This window comes from Manis javanica, chromosome 17 (assembly GCF_040802235.1).
Source record: "Manis javanica isolate MJ-LG chromosome 17, MJ_LKY, whole genome shotgun sequence".
Classification (NCBI taxonomy): Eukaryota; Metazoa; Chordata; class Mammalia; order Pholidota; family Manidae; genus Manis; species Manis javanica.
Genome location: NC_133172.1, coordinates 35,686,886 through 35,703,248, shown reverse-complemented (window position 1 = coordinate 35,703,248; position 16,363 = coordinate 35,686,886). Strand labels below are relative to the sequence as shown.

The window sequence follows — 16,363 nt, the reverse complement described above, 5'->3', positions numbered from 1 at the left end:
CGTCCATGGTAAACAGGGCTTGATTGTTCCCATGTTTGCCATGAGGCCTCTCGGGCTGCCCCTGGTTGGGAGCAGGGGAGGGGAGGACAACGAGAATCCAGTATACCTGGCTTGCCTCTTTCCCAACTCTAATCAAGGCGTAATCAACTGGAAATCTCTGTCTGAAGTACTGGGGGAGGGGGAGTGGGCAGGAGGGTGACCAGAGGTCCAGGTTTCTGTGTTGGATGAGTTGGGAGTGGTAGCTTTCGCTGCCCTGGGAAATGGACTCAGCCCTTTTGGGGCCCTGGGGTTGCTGGGTTAACTGAGCGTGCTCCCCAGTGAAAAACAGAACGCCCTGTTTGGAAAGGTAACCAGGGGTTTCCATTGGAGACTGCAGTTTTGCAAAGAAACTAATAAAAGCCCACTCCCTCCATCTGTGTGTGCCAACGTGCTGAACGTATCTCTACACAGGTATGGTGTTTTGCCAGGTGTTCAGCATTTGAAAAATTTCACAAGAGGCCTTAAACATTATTCTTTGAGACCATTCTTGTGCAGGAGGTGTTTATACTCCCCCATGCTCCAGATGCTTGTATGGCCTCAAAAGCGAGCCATACACCAGTCCTGCATGAGACTGGCCTTGCCTGATTAGAAGTGACAAACATGTACACAAACTCTTCCACTACCTGCCCAAATTAAATCGGTTTCACAAATAATAGCAAATAATAAATAGTAAGCCTTGGATTTGCATAGGGTCTTAGCACTTACAAAGTCTCCCCAAATGTCTCAATCAGGCTGAGCCACATAGTGCTGCCAGGTTTTTCCTGTGCGGTTTCATCCAGTTTGCAAACCCTCTCTTTGTCTCAGAAGCTGGAAGGACAAGCAGGGTCCCTTTGAAACTGGCACCAGTAAGGGCATGTTAATCTGGGGTCTTTCAATTTTAATACCTTGTAAGACTGCAGAGGTCCTTCCTGCAGCTAACCAAGCTGGTCAGAATTGCTCTGAGCACACAGGGCCCAGAACCGCTAGGCTTTCCCTGAACTTCCTGTAGAATGGCTTTGACCTTTCTGTCCCCATCCGGGGCGCAGTGCTGTCCTAGGCCAGCACTTTCCATCTCTCAGCAGGAAAGGTACCGCACTTACCAGATTAAAAACAACAGGGAAAACTTGCATGCTAGCAGTACTTCATTTGTATTGGTGCCATGTTTAGTCAGTGGCTTTTGTAAAATTGATGAATTTTGTCTAAAGGCAAGTGCAGACAGGCAAACTGATCTGTATCTGCTGTTATCCATTTAGCTTGACACACATGTGCAGAGGAACTATTTTACCTCAATTCTTTCAGGACTGATGAAAAGTAAATGCAAGCAGAGTCATGAACTGCATCATTGGAAAAGAATCACTGAATCTAATGCTGCAAGTTAATTAATGCTTCCCTCCCCTTGAAATAGACTGGCCCTCGTACTTAGACATTCAGAGTCAATAAACAATTGTTGTTCACAGATCATCCATTAGAAGGAGATGGCAAGAATTTTTTAAGCAAATGTAAAATTGCAATGGGTGACCTAATCCTTCTGTAGTAATGGGAATACCAAGGAATCATTTTTCATAGTATCTCATTTATAAAAAGTTCCATGCCATCTGTCTAGAGAAAAAAATGGATGCTGTGAGGAGCAAATGGGAAAATGTGGGGTGGTAACATAATATTCTGGCACTAAGAATGAGGCATGATCTTGGTGATACAGAATAGTCCGTCAAGCGAGGTGTTATCACCAACCCTGTTATATAAACAAAGACTGGACCACAGAGAGGCCAAGGGGTTTGTCCAAGTCACAGAGCTATAACTGTTGCCCTGGGAAACTGGGATAGCAATTTTCATAGCTGGCACCTCACTGAAGCCCTGCATAGGCCAGGCACTGCTGGAGGCATTTTATAGGCATGCTATTTAATTGTCACAACAAATTTAGGTGGTAGATACGTTGCTATTATTCCCATTTTGGAGACAAGAAAACAAAAGTTTGCATGGGTGGGTAGCCTTAGGATCACCCAGAGAACCAGGATTCAAACCCGGGAAGTTTGCAGCCAGAATCAGAAGATCCTGAAAATCTGGTCAATGGTAACAGGATAGATACAGTGGAAGTGCAGAGGGGACTAGTTTTGAATTATGGGAGGAGGATTTGGGCAGGATGTCAGGTAGAATGCCGTGCTGCTACAGGGTATAGAGAATAGGATTTGGAGCTGTTTTGTGGGAGCAGGCCTACAGGATGAAGGATTGTGGGGCAGCGCTGTGTCTGGTCCTTCCAGGTTATAGCCTGCACAGGGACATGCATGCATTCTCCTCATCAACAAAAGAGGAAGGATAAACACACCCTTCAGACACTTTCCTGGAGTTCCTGGGAATCCATAGGGGTCTCTCAGGAGAGCCAGAGAGCCGGGCATACCCCTTTTCCTGACAGCCACTGAAACCAGCCTCCCAGCCCAGCGCCAGCCCCGCTGCAGGATAGGCGCCCTGGCTGGCCTGCTGACACCCTGGCTGCCTCTCCTGCCGCTCCCTTCCCCACTCCGGCCTCCCAACGCTGCCCGGCTTTCCCTGCTATCCCTGCAGCCCCAATCTTTACAACACTCCTGGGCCTTTCCTCCCCCTTTATGGCTGTCAAATTGATTTCACCACTGTGATACCTATGGCTCCCAATGAAACTTAATTAAAAATACCGTTTAATCACAAAGTAACAAAGGCAAACTGGATACACAGCATTGCCACTGCAGCCCACTTTAATCCATACTGCTCCTCTCCTTCTCAATCCATTTGGATGAGAATTGCCTTTTCAAATAAGAAATCCTCCATCTTCCATGCACTTGCCTCTGACAGATCTCCAAAATAAACAGTATTTAGCATGGCATGGATCCAAATGTATGCAATTTGCCCAGTGGTAAAATCAGCCTTAACTAGAGCAGGAAAAAAAAAAGTTGCATTGGAAAATACCCTCCCTTGAAACACACTGAAAATCTTCCACTGGATGTGGGGTACCCATTAACCAGGGCCCAGGGAATCTCATTTCTAGCATCCCTCGATTTAGTTAGTGATGGATTTAGAAGCTTAATACTAAAATTGTGTCATAAGCGATGCCATGACCCTGCTCTTTCCTGTCTAGCAAACTCCCCTGGGCTGAGGCTCTGTGGAGGTGACGTGGATGCAGCCACCAAGCTGCAGGTGCTGTTGGGGTGAGGCTCCAGGACACCCACCCTGGTACGGGGAGGGGCTGCAGGCCACTGTCTCCAGCTCAAGGTGTCGCTCTGGGGTGTGGGAAAGTCCCTTGAGTCCACCTGCTCTGAGACCCATTGGAGCCCAGAGAGCAGCCAGAGTCACCATCCGAGGACTTGAGAATATCCCAAGTTATGCCCACCCTTCCCTGTGAAGAACCTTCCAGCCCGCAGTTATGGGAGGAGGATTTGGGCAGGATCTCAGGAAGAACATCTTGCCTCTACAGGGTAGGGAACCAGACTGGAGCTGTCCTGCGGGAATGGGGGTGATGGGATGAAGGACTGGGGCACTCGAAGCCAAATCACACCGGTCCTGTCTCCTCTCCACCGCATCTCCCCTGCTCGGCCTCGTTCCTCTGCTTTGGCCGCAGTGGCCCGCCTTCTCCCAGGAGCACCCTGTTCCAAGCACTCTCCTGCCTCAGAGACCTGTACTAGCTGCTCGCTGTCCTGGAAAGCTGTTCCCCATCACTTCCTTTCCCCGACCTCCTAATCTAAGACCCCCCAGCTGCGCTGTGTGCCTCACCCAGCCGGCTCCCTTCCTGGCACTCACTGTGATCTGAAACCATCTTGTTACTTATTTGCTGGTTCACTGTCTCCCCACCACCGGGTGGGTCCCTATTTTGGTCACTTTGCATGTGGCAGCTGGCATGGGGGCTGGCCCGGAGGAGCCCTCGGGAGGCAGGGACCTGTCTGGATTCACCGGGCTGTGGTGGATGGTCAAGGAAGCTTGGTGGGTGAGAGGAAGGCTGGCGGGGGCAGGGAATCTCTTCAGGTCACTTTCGTCAGGGCAGCTGGGGCTGGGGGCTGGGGAAGCCTGGCAGTTCAGCAGGTGGGGGCTGCTCACTTAAGGTGGCCCCGGGGCATGGTCTCCCTGCTCCCTCAGCCACACACGGGGCCAGTGTGCCCAGGACAGTGCTTCACTAGTTCACAGAGGGAAACGGGCCTGCCTTTGGCCCTGCAGGGACTGAGCTGATTGTCAGGGCTACCAGCCAGCCTACCAGCCCGTTTATCTCTTGCCTCCCCACCTTCTACTCGCCTGACACCCACTCTCTGCCACAAGCATATGTAATCCTCAACCACAATCAGCCTCATGTTCACTGAAAGCCACCATTTCTTCTGACAAAATGTGATCTCACATTTCCAGTTCATGATGGGTAGTGTGGTTTCTTCAACCCTGGCTGCACATGATGTGGCCCTGCCTGAAGGGCTTTGAGAACCACCTCCACTGGGTCCCGGTCCCTCCCCCGCCACAGAAACAGCCCCCCCCCCACGGATAAGGAGGAAAGAGCAGAGCCTCTCTTGCTTTATCTCATCCTTTTAATATTTTTATCGTTCATGAATGTTCTGTGATGTACATGACATATTACAACAAGCAGTCCACAAACAGAGCGCCACAGTAACGCACCTCTACTGGGGTAAGCACTAGATGTTGTCATTTTCTCCTACTGGAAGGGTGCCAGCAAGCAGGCTTGGAGAGTGCCGACAGGGAGGAGTGAAGCAGGTGAGGTTTACAATAAGTGATAGTAGGGAGCAACAGGGCAGCAGGGGGTTCAGACCCCACCTAACAGCGAGAAGACACTACTCAGCTCATTGCCATGCCAGAGGGACAACTAGGGCTGCCAGATGTTCAGACGTCTAAAGAGAATGCACACATTTTCATTTTGCATAAAATCTCTCAATCTGTATGTATTGACACCTTATAAAATCTAACAAAAAACTTTGTAGGGGCAAAACACAACACTGGGCTGGGTGGCCTTGAGGGGGCTCTGGTCTGTGACTTCTGTGTGCCACATGCTCCTTGCCTACATGATCTCATTTAATCTCTACAGCAAACCTGCAAGGCAGCATTTTCTCTTCCTTCTGCTGAGGAGGAAATCGAGGCTCAAGAACTGGGACGACTCATGCAAAGTCCAAGAGACCTGAGCCTCAAGGAGAGCTGGCCACTTTGCACAAGGTGGCCTTCCTCCAGCTGGTCACTCTGTGGGGTGGAAGCACACCGTGAACCAGCGAAAAGTGAGTGGCAGGCAGGAGGTTGATCTCAGTGTGCCTCTCAATGGGCAATAACAGCTCTTCAGCTTCCCAACTACTGCAAACAACTACAAGAGAAGCGGCAGGCTTGGGTGGGAGAGGGGGGAATCGCTATTCTCACGATTTCTGGGGTCACCAAAGGGCAGGAGTCATGTGTTCATGGCATCACGAGACAAAACTAGCAGAAGGATAGAGGAAGGGAGGGAAAAACGTCTAAATCAGGGCAACTTACTAATATATAACAGCACTAATATTTACTCTGACTCTGCAGCTAAGTTATTTCACTTAATATTCACCTTCTGAGTTGGTACCTTTAACATCCCCATTGTATAGATGGGGAAACTGAGGCATGGGACCATGCTAAATGTCACAAGCCTGTGGGAGCTTTGATCCGGGCTCCTCCACACCACCTCTCTAAGGTGCCAGTGTCATGGGGGTCAGGGGGGCACTGGGCTCCTGGAGCCTCTATACCACTTGTCAGTACATATGAATGTGGGAATTAGAGGAAAAACGTTCTGTGCAGGTTAACTTCATGAAGCCACCTAAATAGGGCTGTTTATTAGATCAGGGAAACTTCCGAACGACAGGATGTCAACTTGAGTTTAATGTTCAGTACCTCTCCGTTCCTGGGTGCTGAGTGCAGAGCTCACTGACTCAGGCTTTCACTAGGTCTGTCTTTGAGGAGGGAGAGAGGCAGTTCTTTCAATGAGTCATTTCTCTTTTAATTTATTTCACTGATGGGGTTAGTGGCTGAGAGAACTGGGAATGAGAATCTCTTGTTCTCCCACTTTTTATAGAAGTATTATCCACCAGAGCTTTCCCCAGTGATGACATGTTCTCTGTCTGCTGTTTGATACAAGAGTCACGAGCCACACGTGGCTACTCAGCCCTCGACATGTGGCTAGTACAACTGAGCAATAATTCAAATTGGATTAAATTTAAGCAGCCACATCTAATTAGTGGCTACCATGCTGGAGGGCGCAGCCCCTCAAGGGTGTGGTGAGACACTGGGTGAGCTCTCTGAGCTCTCCCCCCAGTGACTGTGGCATCATCCAGTCTAGAGTCTCTGAAAAGGTTCAGGAAGGTGGGAAGCGGGCCAGGTTCTGGGCTCTCCCCTGCTGCCTTGGCCCTTGGGAGATGAATAGCTCATATAAAAGAATCCAACAGGGGAATAGTTTTTGGGGGAAGGTTCTTAGTTCGTTACAAATCAGATTATAACACTGTGTCATTTTAAACATTTTAATATTCATGGGTTCCATTCCTTAGCTGCTTTCAACTGGGACTCAGGTTCCATAATCTAAAGGTCAAGTCTACCTACATCACCTTCGTCCAAGCTCATGACAAGGGTGAGAGGGAGGAAGCCAAAAATATCTTTTCCTCCTCTACCTGGGACTTGCACACCTTCTAGGGTTTTGCTTCCAGAAGCAGACCTTTGAGATCAGAAACAGTGTCTGTGAGATCGAATGGCAGAGGCATGGAAGGATCATCCTTTTCCCAATACGGCCGACATTCTGGCTTCTGATCCACAGGTAAAGTTCGGGCAATTCGTGACTGGCACCTGGAAGAGTAAGAATAGGCAGTTAATCCACCAGAGGAAATCCTGGAAAAACCAAACCCGTGGGCAGCGTGGCACAACACTGCCAAATGCTCTAGAGACAATCCTCCAGGGGGCTGGCGATGAGGAAGAGTGGGTTTGCAAGGCAGAAAGCAGGTGTTCATACACAGGAAGAATTGTTCTTTATGGTGCTGGAACTTCTTTTTTTTTTACAATTCTCAGATTTGTGTTATCTCTAGTGGCTTCATAGAAGCCAATCATCAGGGAAATTCAGTTACTCTGCCCTTAAAATGGTGAATTATTTTTTCATTATCTCAACTGTTATTTAAAGTGTGTGATTAAGCCATTATCAGATTTAAATGTTTGTGGGATTTCGATGTATTACTAGATTACTGGGAAAGATTAAATTGAATTTACTGCATTAAAACATTCAAGAATAGATTAAACAATATTACAGACCAGGATTGACTTTGGAGATCCTGGAGATTTGCAAGTGTCCCAGCTTGCTGTGCTCAGAAAGAGGCACTCCGCGGAGAGACCGACTTATGAGGATATATGCAAATAGAGGTTAATAATCTTTTCCACTGATGAAGAGGTGGGGAAAACTTCCACAAAATTAAATTAAGAGGCTAGCAAGAGTTACTCCCTAAGGAAAACACTTAAATCACAGTTTTTATTAAATGGATTATTCATCAATAGTAGAGAAATTAATTATCACATGCAACTAAATTATAGCCTCGTAGGAAAAATGTTGGGGCCACATCATCATACTTTGGTAGGCATTTACCTCTCGGGGAGACCAGCTTATTTAAAACTGGTCTGGGAAAGCTAATGGCTTTAGCTTTATTTTTCTGAAAAAGGATTGGAAAGAAGGAACCACAAATTGTAATAAGGAATGAACCATTTCTCTATTCTCATGGAGCATGTGGTGGAGAAAGTGTGTGCACCAAAAATAGATATGATGAGCACAACTGGAAGAGTGACAGGGGTCCCCCCTCACCCCTCATTCCCTCCCCTTCTCTGCACTGTGCTCCGAATCAGTTAAGAAGTGGTCATCCTGCTATCTGTCTTCTGTGGAGGACTAACTGAAGAAGGAAATATCTCACAAAGAATGGAATATCCAGGAGGCCCTGCTTCCAAGCCTGATGGTAGGGAAGGTTCCTAACTAAAAGACATCTTCTTCTCTGGGGAATTATTAATGGTGAGGGGATCCCCATGGGAAAACATACTTCACCTTTACACCTATTTTCTCATGTGGTTAATTGCTACGCTGGCATCCCATGCACTCAATCCGTCGTACATTACACGTAACATTGCAATATATCTTCAGCTCTCCGCATCAGGCCCTGATAATAGCGTCTGTTAACATGCACTAAGTACTATTATGTAGCACATCACTTCATAAATAATAAGATTAGCTGACCTCAGGGCCCCAAGAAGAGTAATGTGTTTAAATGTTCTCATTATTTATTTAAAACAAGAATTAAAGCAACAGAAGCTGCTTTTGACAATCCTCTTAGCATAAATATTAAACTGTTTGCACTGATAAGCCCCACATAGCACCGAAGAACAGAGGGAGCATTCCGCGCACTACTTCCTAGTAAGTGTCGGAGACCATGTGCATCTCTGCAGTGCTAGAGACGGTCCCTAAATCACATGAAAGGGATGGAGGGGAATTAATATTCAAGGGAAGCTGCGACTAATTACAAAGGAACTCTGCAACGCTTTTAAAATTGTGCTATCTCTTCACCTCAGCATCACAGAGTAATGCTCAATTTACTAGGTAGGGAAAGTTATTCCAAATTGAGCATTTCAATCTCTCAGCGGATAAATTATCTGTGCACACATTATCCTGGTTGGCAGATTAAAGGGCTGTGATAAGTGTTGATCCACCTAGAATATCATAAGGTTTGTGAAAAGTCAATAGAGATCCTTCTTCACCTGTCAAACAGGTTTGCCCCCTCACTTTGACAGAGTATTAAAAATATTAAATTCTGTTGCACATATGCCATGTTGTATAAGCTTCCAAGCCCACTAGCTTTCATTTTGGAAAAAGTCTGCTTTGTGATTTTCTGCCATTGTTCTTCCCATCAAAGAATTGACTGGTGTGGGACCTTGTTTTCATGCAGGCCCTGGTGGCTAGGGGTTGTGTGTATTCATTGCCTCCTCTGACTAAGGGTAAAACTCTTGGTTGTGTTTCTTCAAGGTCTTAGATCTCTCAAGGTCACTTTGAAACCCTTCCTTCAATGCCCAGTGCTCCTTGCCAATTTCCAAATGGTAGCCACTGGAGCTGGCAGAGAGCTAGTTGTTTGAGGTGCTGTATTTACCTACCAGAAGGACAGTCACCCCCCAACTCCAATTATATTGTCTGATTCAACAGCACATCAGACTATGGACTTGAAAAAGAAGGAGCTGAGAACACTTGAAGGCACATCCCCCTTTGGGTTTTCTCAATCTCAAATCCCTCATTCTGCCTCTCTGAGGTGTCAATTTCCTAAGGTAAAGAAGTAGGTAGACTGAGGCAGGTATGAGGGGTTCTCTGCATACCTGGAGCTGCTGCTTCCTAGAGCATGACCTCTTGGGCATGTTTCTGACCCTTGCTGAACCTCAGTTTCTTTGTCTGTCAAGTGGGAAAGATGATGATAGTGACAGTACCTTACTTATGGGTTGTTTGCGAAGGTTAAATAAATTAATACAGGTAAAATGCTTAGAACACTGCCTGGCACATGGTCGCACTCACCAAGTATTAAATATTATTATGACCATCATTGCTTTTACTTCTAGTACTAGTGCTGGACGCACAAGAGCTGCCCATAAGTGGCTGCCTGCTACCCGCGCCAGTCCTGCCCTCCACGCTGGCGGCACCTATGGCCTCCCGACGGGCTCTTTCTAGGGAAGCACTGGAGATACAGAAGCAGCTCTTTCTGGCTTAAATCAAACTGAGCCTGTGGCTGAATCCTATCACAATGTGACTTTCTGGGATGCTGAGGCTTATGTATTCAAGCTGCTACAACTTTGCAAGGGCAGGCTAAGATACTCAGATTCAGAAAGGCTTGGCAGTTGCTCCTGAGGAACTAGAATTCAAGAAAGGCACTGTCATCGGACTTTCTAAGTGGTGGTTGTTTCAGATTGATTTGGCATTCACCAGATGGTTTCTTACTGCATGTATTTATAGTCTCTTGCAAAATGCAGGGGCCCCAAATCCACTTGAGAAATGTTTTAGGAATACCGGCTGTGGTGAACATTTGTGTCTCATGTAGAATCCCACCTTTCCCACCAAGAAGATTCTGATTTTCCTGTAGGGAATCCATCCCTTCTCCCTGCTCAGCCACGAGGCTTGGGTGGGATTGGCTCCACCTCTCCAGCCAGGGAAAAGCCTCGACTAGCTGAGCCCAATCAGCACGCCCCACTCTCCAAGCCACAGGACATGGTGTAGGGCGAAGTACATGACCCAGTTGGGAACGAGAATGAGACATAAACCAGAGCAGTGGTATGGGAGGTAAGGGAAAAGACTTTCTTGTCTCCTCTCAGCTACTGGGATGTAGATCTGAAACCGCCCTGGCCATTTTGCTGCCACGCAGCAGGGGGCTGGACCCTGGGTGTTATCCTTTGAGTAGCTGGATCAAACCTCACTTAAAGTGAGGGATGCTTAGGTGTTTCAGTTTCATGAGCTGTTACTGTTTGAGCCAGGCTTTCCTGCAACCCAAAGAGCCACTAAGCTGGCCCAGCCTCCTGGCTCCCCACTCCTCCAGTCTGCTCCAGCAGCCGTGGCCCCGGCCCCGCCGGCCAGTGGGTGCTGACAGCCCTCACGGCAAACCGAGGGGCTGCTGCTGACCCAGGGCCTTGCGTGGGTATGAAAGCATGGGCAAGCTGGCTTCTGGGTTTGGTTCAAATAATATTTCTATTTGGGACACCTTTCTACCCAGAAAACAAGGGATCTCAGGTGACACCCTACCCAGCCTTTGCATGAAAATGAGTCAGCTTCAGTGACCAGAGCTCGATGAGATTTCTGAAGAAAGGTAAAAAAATTCCCTTAAACTCAGTGTTCCCCAGGACAGATCATTCTGCACTCAGCAAAACAGTGAGAAAGTTACTGTTTCCCCTTTCAACCCTGACCTCTCTACTCCTCTCCTACTGGGAAATCGTATTTTTAATGCTTCTTGGGTTAGCAAATAAACTTGGATCTACTCAGAAAACCCCGCCCCTTCCATGAAATACTGCAAGGGGAGCAAAGGAAAATAATATTAACTTCATCTCTCTCCCTCCCAAATTCACGTTCTTTCGATTCAAAGAACCCTGTAAGCCATCCCAAAATTCGTGCTACTCAGGCCTGGTTCTCCTTGAATGACCTAGTGACGTAACAGAAAGTAACTGAAGGTGTCACACCGGCTGGCCTGGTAGCAGACTGTCCAGCAGGCTCCCCCGTTCCTCCCACAGGGCCGCACTGCCCACTGATTTCCCCAGGGCTGCACTTACATTTGGAGGATCAGGACTGCAGCTACATTAGTGAGCACTGGTCGCCATGCTAAAATTAACCACTTGAGCTAAAGTGTGTGTTAATTATGGGTATGCAAGCAGTCAATAAAAGGTTAATGCAAAAGTCAAAGGATAAATTTCTTCCCTTATTGCATCACTTCACAGACTAAATGACTAACATTATACTTTGTGTTTTTAATCAATAGGTTTTACAGTAATGTGCTGGCCATTGATTTTAAGAAAACATGTATGGTCTTCCTCCTTGTCCCTAAATTCTGCAACAAATAAGGAAGGGAAGGTAACATTTTTATAACTCTTGATGAAATGATAAAGATTTCAGGAGAAATGGTTTCTGCTAAAAGATTCATCTGGATAAGAAAGCTTAAAAAAAAAAGTACAACAAACTAGAACTTGATGGAGAAACACTACTAAGCACAGGCTATTGAGGAGACAAAAAAAATGAACTTCTAAGAGAGAATTCTTCAATGGGAAAGAAGAGAGCAACTCCTGTTTAAAATAATTACATTTTGTACACTGATTACCAGTCCAAAAGACTCTTAATACACAACACTATTTTATGTGATTTTCACAATAACCTTAGGTGGGTGTTTGATCCCCACTTTGAGTGAAGGTTGCCTTACCCAAGGTTAACCAATCATAAGCGGGAGGACAAGGGCTAGGCCAGACCCTGAATACCTGGCTGGGTGCCCTTTCCACCGCATTCCATCTTTCTCATGGATTCTCATTCGTGCTAAAATGGTTCCTGTCCTCTGACTACTTAGCTGTTCTTGCCAAATTTGGATGTTCAGGAGATTCTAAACCATTTCAGGGGGGAAAAGAAAGAGCAAAATGCCTTTTTTTTTTCTTCAAGTTTCTAGAAGTGCTATTATTATGGCAAACGACTGACAAAACTTTCTTTTTTTTTCTTTTCATTCTAACAACTTTGAGATTCTTATGCATAAGCATCTATAGTCCATAGAAATAAAAGATACACATTCAATCTTTCAGGAGCATAAACTACTTCTAAGTATATTCTTGGGGTGACCTTGAGAAAAATATCTCAACCTCTCAGTTTCCTCAACTGTTACATGAAACTAATGCTTCTCTGCTTCACTGGTTTATGTGAAGATAAAAATCAAGGAATGTGTATAAAAGCCCTTTAAAATATGTAAAATACCACACAACTTATAATTCTGCCTCAATCTCTCTTTCCTGTATGTATAGAAACAGGTCGTATTTTAAAAGCACAGCTGATTATGCAATGTTGGCCAGAGGCGCTTGTACTGCTTGTAAATAAAAATGAAAGAAATCATACTTGTAAAAACTGGAGCAATTTAAACTAACAACTTCATCAGAAAATATCCAGTGACTGAAAAAGGGCACTCTTCTTCAAGTCAGAGTCTTTTCTGGAATTTTAATTTACAACGAGGAGTTGACAGTCATTCTGGCTAATGTTAAACAGGAGTCTGTTTTAGGATATCAGCTACATCAGAATGCATTCTTTCAAATAATATAAGCCAGAATCGAAGCGTAAGAGGCCTCATGCACATAGGAAACATGGGTGGGGTTTCACCTCAAATCTAGATTTAACATGCAAAATGCAACTGCCAGGATCAGCATAAAAACAAACAAGAAATAGCGATATAAAGGGGCAAATATCTCAATAGCCTCTTCTGCTTTGGGGGGAGCAAGAGAATTGACTGGTGCCTGAATGTTCTCTTTTCTTATGGGTCTTTCTGGGCCTGTAAGAGTTGCAGCATCTTGCCACACAGGGTGATTCCAGTGTTTGAAGAAAGTATATTTCATATACCATGGTATCTATATCCCTGACAGTACCTAATTTACAGTTCCAGTATTCTCATGCATAATTCTGACTTTCATGGTGTCTATGTTAATCACTACACTGCCAACCTAATCCTGATTCGAAATTGAGAAGCCACTCAATCTCAGTGTTTTTGATGGTCTCATGATGCTTTGCTCCAAATAATCAGTGGCGAGAAGAGTGTGCAGACCAGTTCATAATGATCTGCCCCTGACATGCTAAATCCTTTGGAAAGGGTGAGTTAATGAATTTATAATTTGTCTCCTGGGATTTTCTGTTACTGCCATGATGGCACTGCAGACAACTTTGCAAATAAATCTCCACCCTGTCCTATCTGTCATAATGGCCTACTTTGGCAAAGTTGGCTTTATAAAATCAGTTTGTTAAATTGGTATGACTCAGTTTACCTTTGCAGAACCACTAAGCAAATCCAATTCCTAAATGAGTTTCAACAAAGGACATGTTCACTTTCTCTTTGAAAGGCTTTTAACTTCTTGTCTCTGTGCTGCATGTTAATGTTTCCAGATCAGTAAAGTCAACACATATCAGAGTGAGGACAAGCCAAACTTTGGCCCCTGGGTCAGCTTTCCCTGTGTCAACATACCTGTTTGGTAGGTAGTATTTTTCAACCATGACCACTTGAGAAACTAGGCTTGGCTTATCTTCTACTTGTATAACAATCTACTTGTGGGCCTCACACTTCAGAGAAAAAGTTAAAACCCTAATATAAGAGAGTCTGCTTAGGTGCTTTAAAAACCAAATGTCCCCAAAATGCTTTTGAATGCTTGTGCCGTCAAGCACATGGATAACCAGCCCTTTCTCAAGAAATTGTTGTGCCATTCAGTATGGGTAACCCTGCTGTCTGGATCTTAGTCAACCAACGGCATATTTATGGAGTACCTACTGTGGGGCTCATCCATTCTCCTCTCTGGGAGAACAGTCAGGCAGTGCCCAGCTGCTGTAAATGACTCATTTCCTCCACATTTGTTTGGAACGTAAATGACATTTTCTATATAAACATTGGTTTCCATGGTTCCCAATTCTTGCTTCAATGCCAATACAACCTATAACTTCCCTGAAATACAGCACTGATATACTATACAGCCCAATAACCATGAACATCAGGGTTTCTCATTTTGTTTTGTTTAGTGAAAGAGGACATTTAGAGTTCCCTTTAGTAGGGGTTCCCATCCTCTTGGCTCATAGAACCAGGGCTTCCTCCTACTCCAAGTCACTGGGGAGAGCTTCTCCCTCCTATGGCAAAGGCCGCCAGAGAGGACCCTAGGGTAAAGGATAAATGTGCCCAGACACTACCTCCAGGAGGTCGGGAGATGAAGAGATGTGTACTGCAAAGGCCCTCCGCTGGCAAAAAAGTGAGGGGCCCTTGGTGCGAATGGAATAACTCACAGGCAGCTCCACTCTGTCTTTCGTGGTGTGGTGGGTGCCATGCCTGGTCCCCCTCTCCTGCCAGTATCTGCTGCCCCCACCGGGGCCAGGGCATCTTCCTGACCCATATGGTCACACTGGATGATCCTCACATCTCTTTACCCCTCTGAAACTGCCCTATAAGTCTTTTAGCAGTTTTTGTTGTTATGGGAGATAACTACAAAGGAATTCTCTCTCACACCAATGCTCTTCTAATGACATCTCCTCTCAGACCAAAGAAACAGTAGTAATGCTAATAAAAACATTAAAAATAGCCATTAAAAAGTACTGAGTACTCTGTCCTGTACACATCTTCTATTTCAATATTTGTCCTCAAAACAGAAACTGAGGCCCTGATTAACTAGCTTGTCTGAGATTTCATAGCCAAATAAAGGATAGAGTCAGGATTTGGCAAAATTGTCTGACTTCAAATCTCAAGCTCCTTGTACTATTCCAAAATATAGACATCAAAAGAATCATTTTGGGTTCTTGTTAAAAATATAGGTTTCCAAAGGCATTTAGTCCAAAGTCAGACTGTCCAGAGGGGGTTCCTGTCAATCTGAATTTTCACAGAGATTCTTCAGATCAGGCCAGTTTGTGAAAACTCTGCTCTATGTTAGTCTGCCACAAAGGACCACAGAGATACTGAAGGTGGAATGTGGTGGCGGGACATATGGGTGTCTTTGAGTCCTTCAAGAACTCACACTAATTCATCTCCATTTCGGAGGCCATTAGACTCAGAGTCGGTGCTTTTAAACATGCAACGTGGCCCTCTAAGCACCGGCCCTCAACTGGACCAGTGACTTCCCAGGGTCCAGCTCAAAGAATAGGACTCCAGGGTCCTTCCCCCCTACTCCAGGGACTCAACAGGCCTGTGGAACTACTTAATATGATAGACCGCTTGGCCCACCACTGAGGTGTAAACCCAGGAGGTGGAGGGCTGAGAACAATTTTCTCCCCAGGTTCATTTGCCAGCCTGTCGGTTACATAATGATAGTGATGAATGGGCTACCTTGACAGCTGAACATTTAGGAGCTGCTGACCTTTGATCTCTGGTCACATGATAGGGTCATCTGAAACTTGCATGACTTCTACCTGGCCAAGGATAACAATATAAAGGTCAAATAGGCTGGACGATTATATGTATCAAGTCTGAGGCAGCTTGGTCAGGAGCTTTCAGAGAGGCCGGGTTGGGTTCCCCCGCACACAAAGCTAGGCAACCACTGCAGAAATTTGCTCAACAAAAGATATACAATTTCAAAGCAGTCTAGAGTAACTTTGCTTGCAAGGGAATAGAATGAGCTCATTATTTTTAAAGGGCAACAATGAAAACAAACACTTTGGAAGAAAATATATTCTGCCAGTGACTCCGCCATTGGGAGGGAAAGCATATGGGTATATGACTTAATGAGTGATATTAAGGCTCTACCTACAACATGGCAGAAAGTCCAATTTGATGCGATTACTGGAACAAAATCCCCACTCGGTAGTAATCAAGCCCTCCTTTCAGCCACAGAATACGGTTTCTCTGCTGTCCTCTGTCAACACAGTACCCCACAAAGGGCTACGATTGACAAAAGATAACCCTTTCCAAATTTCTTGACTTCCCTGTTGCTTGAAACTTAAGTAAAGTTTGCATGGGACAGGCTCAAACTTCAGAAAGATTCCATGGAACTTATACTCAGGCTGTGATTTTTAGATGCACTGTAACATTAAAAAAATACATCTTCCTGCAAATCTAATGATTTTGCTTTTTTGACTATACTTGGTTAAGTTCCATTTACTCAGACTCAGATAATAGCAGCCATATAGGTAATGAATACA

General features: G+C 45.5%; 1 protein-coding gene across 2 annotated transcripts in view; it reads right to left on the bottom strand.

Annotated features, from left to right (window-relative positions):
- Positions 1 to 6,486: 6,486 nt before the first annotated feature.
- FTO (FTO alpha-ketoglutarate dependent dioxygenase) overlaps positions 6,487 to 16,363 on the bottom strand; it is a 441,881-nt gene continuing 432,004 nt past the window's right edge. For both annotated transcript variants that reach the window (XM_073225699.1, XM_037001457.2), the window contains one exon: positions 6,487 to 6,819. In XM_073225699.1, coding sequence (XP_073081800.1) covers positions 6,666 to 6,819 — 154 coding nt within the window. In that variant the 3' untranslated portion in view covers positions 6,487 to 6,665. The remainder of the gene's footprint in view (positions 6,820 to 16,363) is intronic.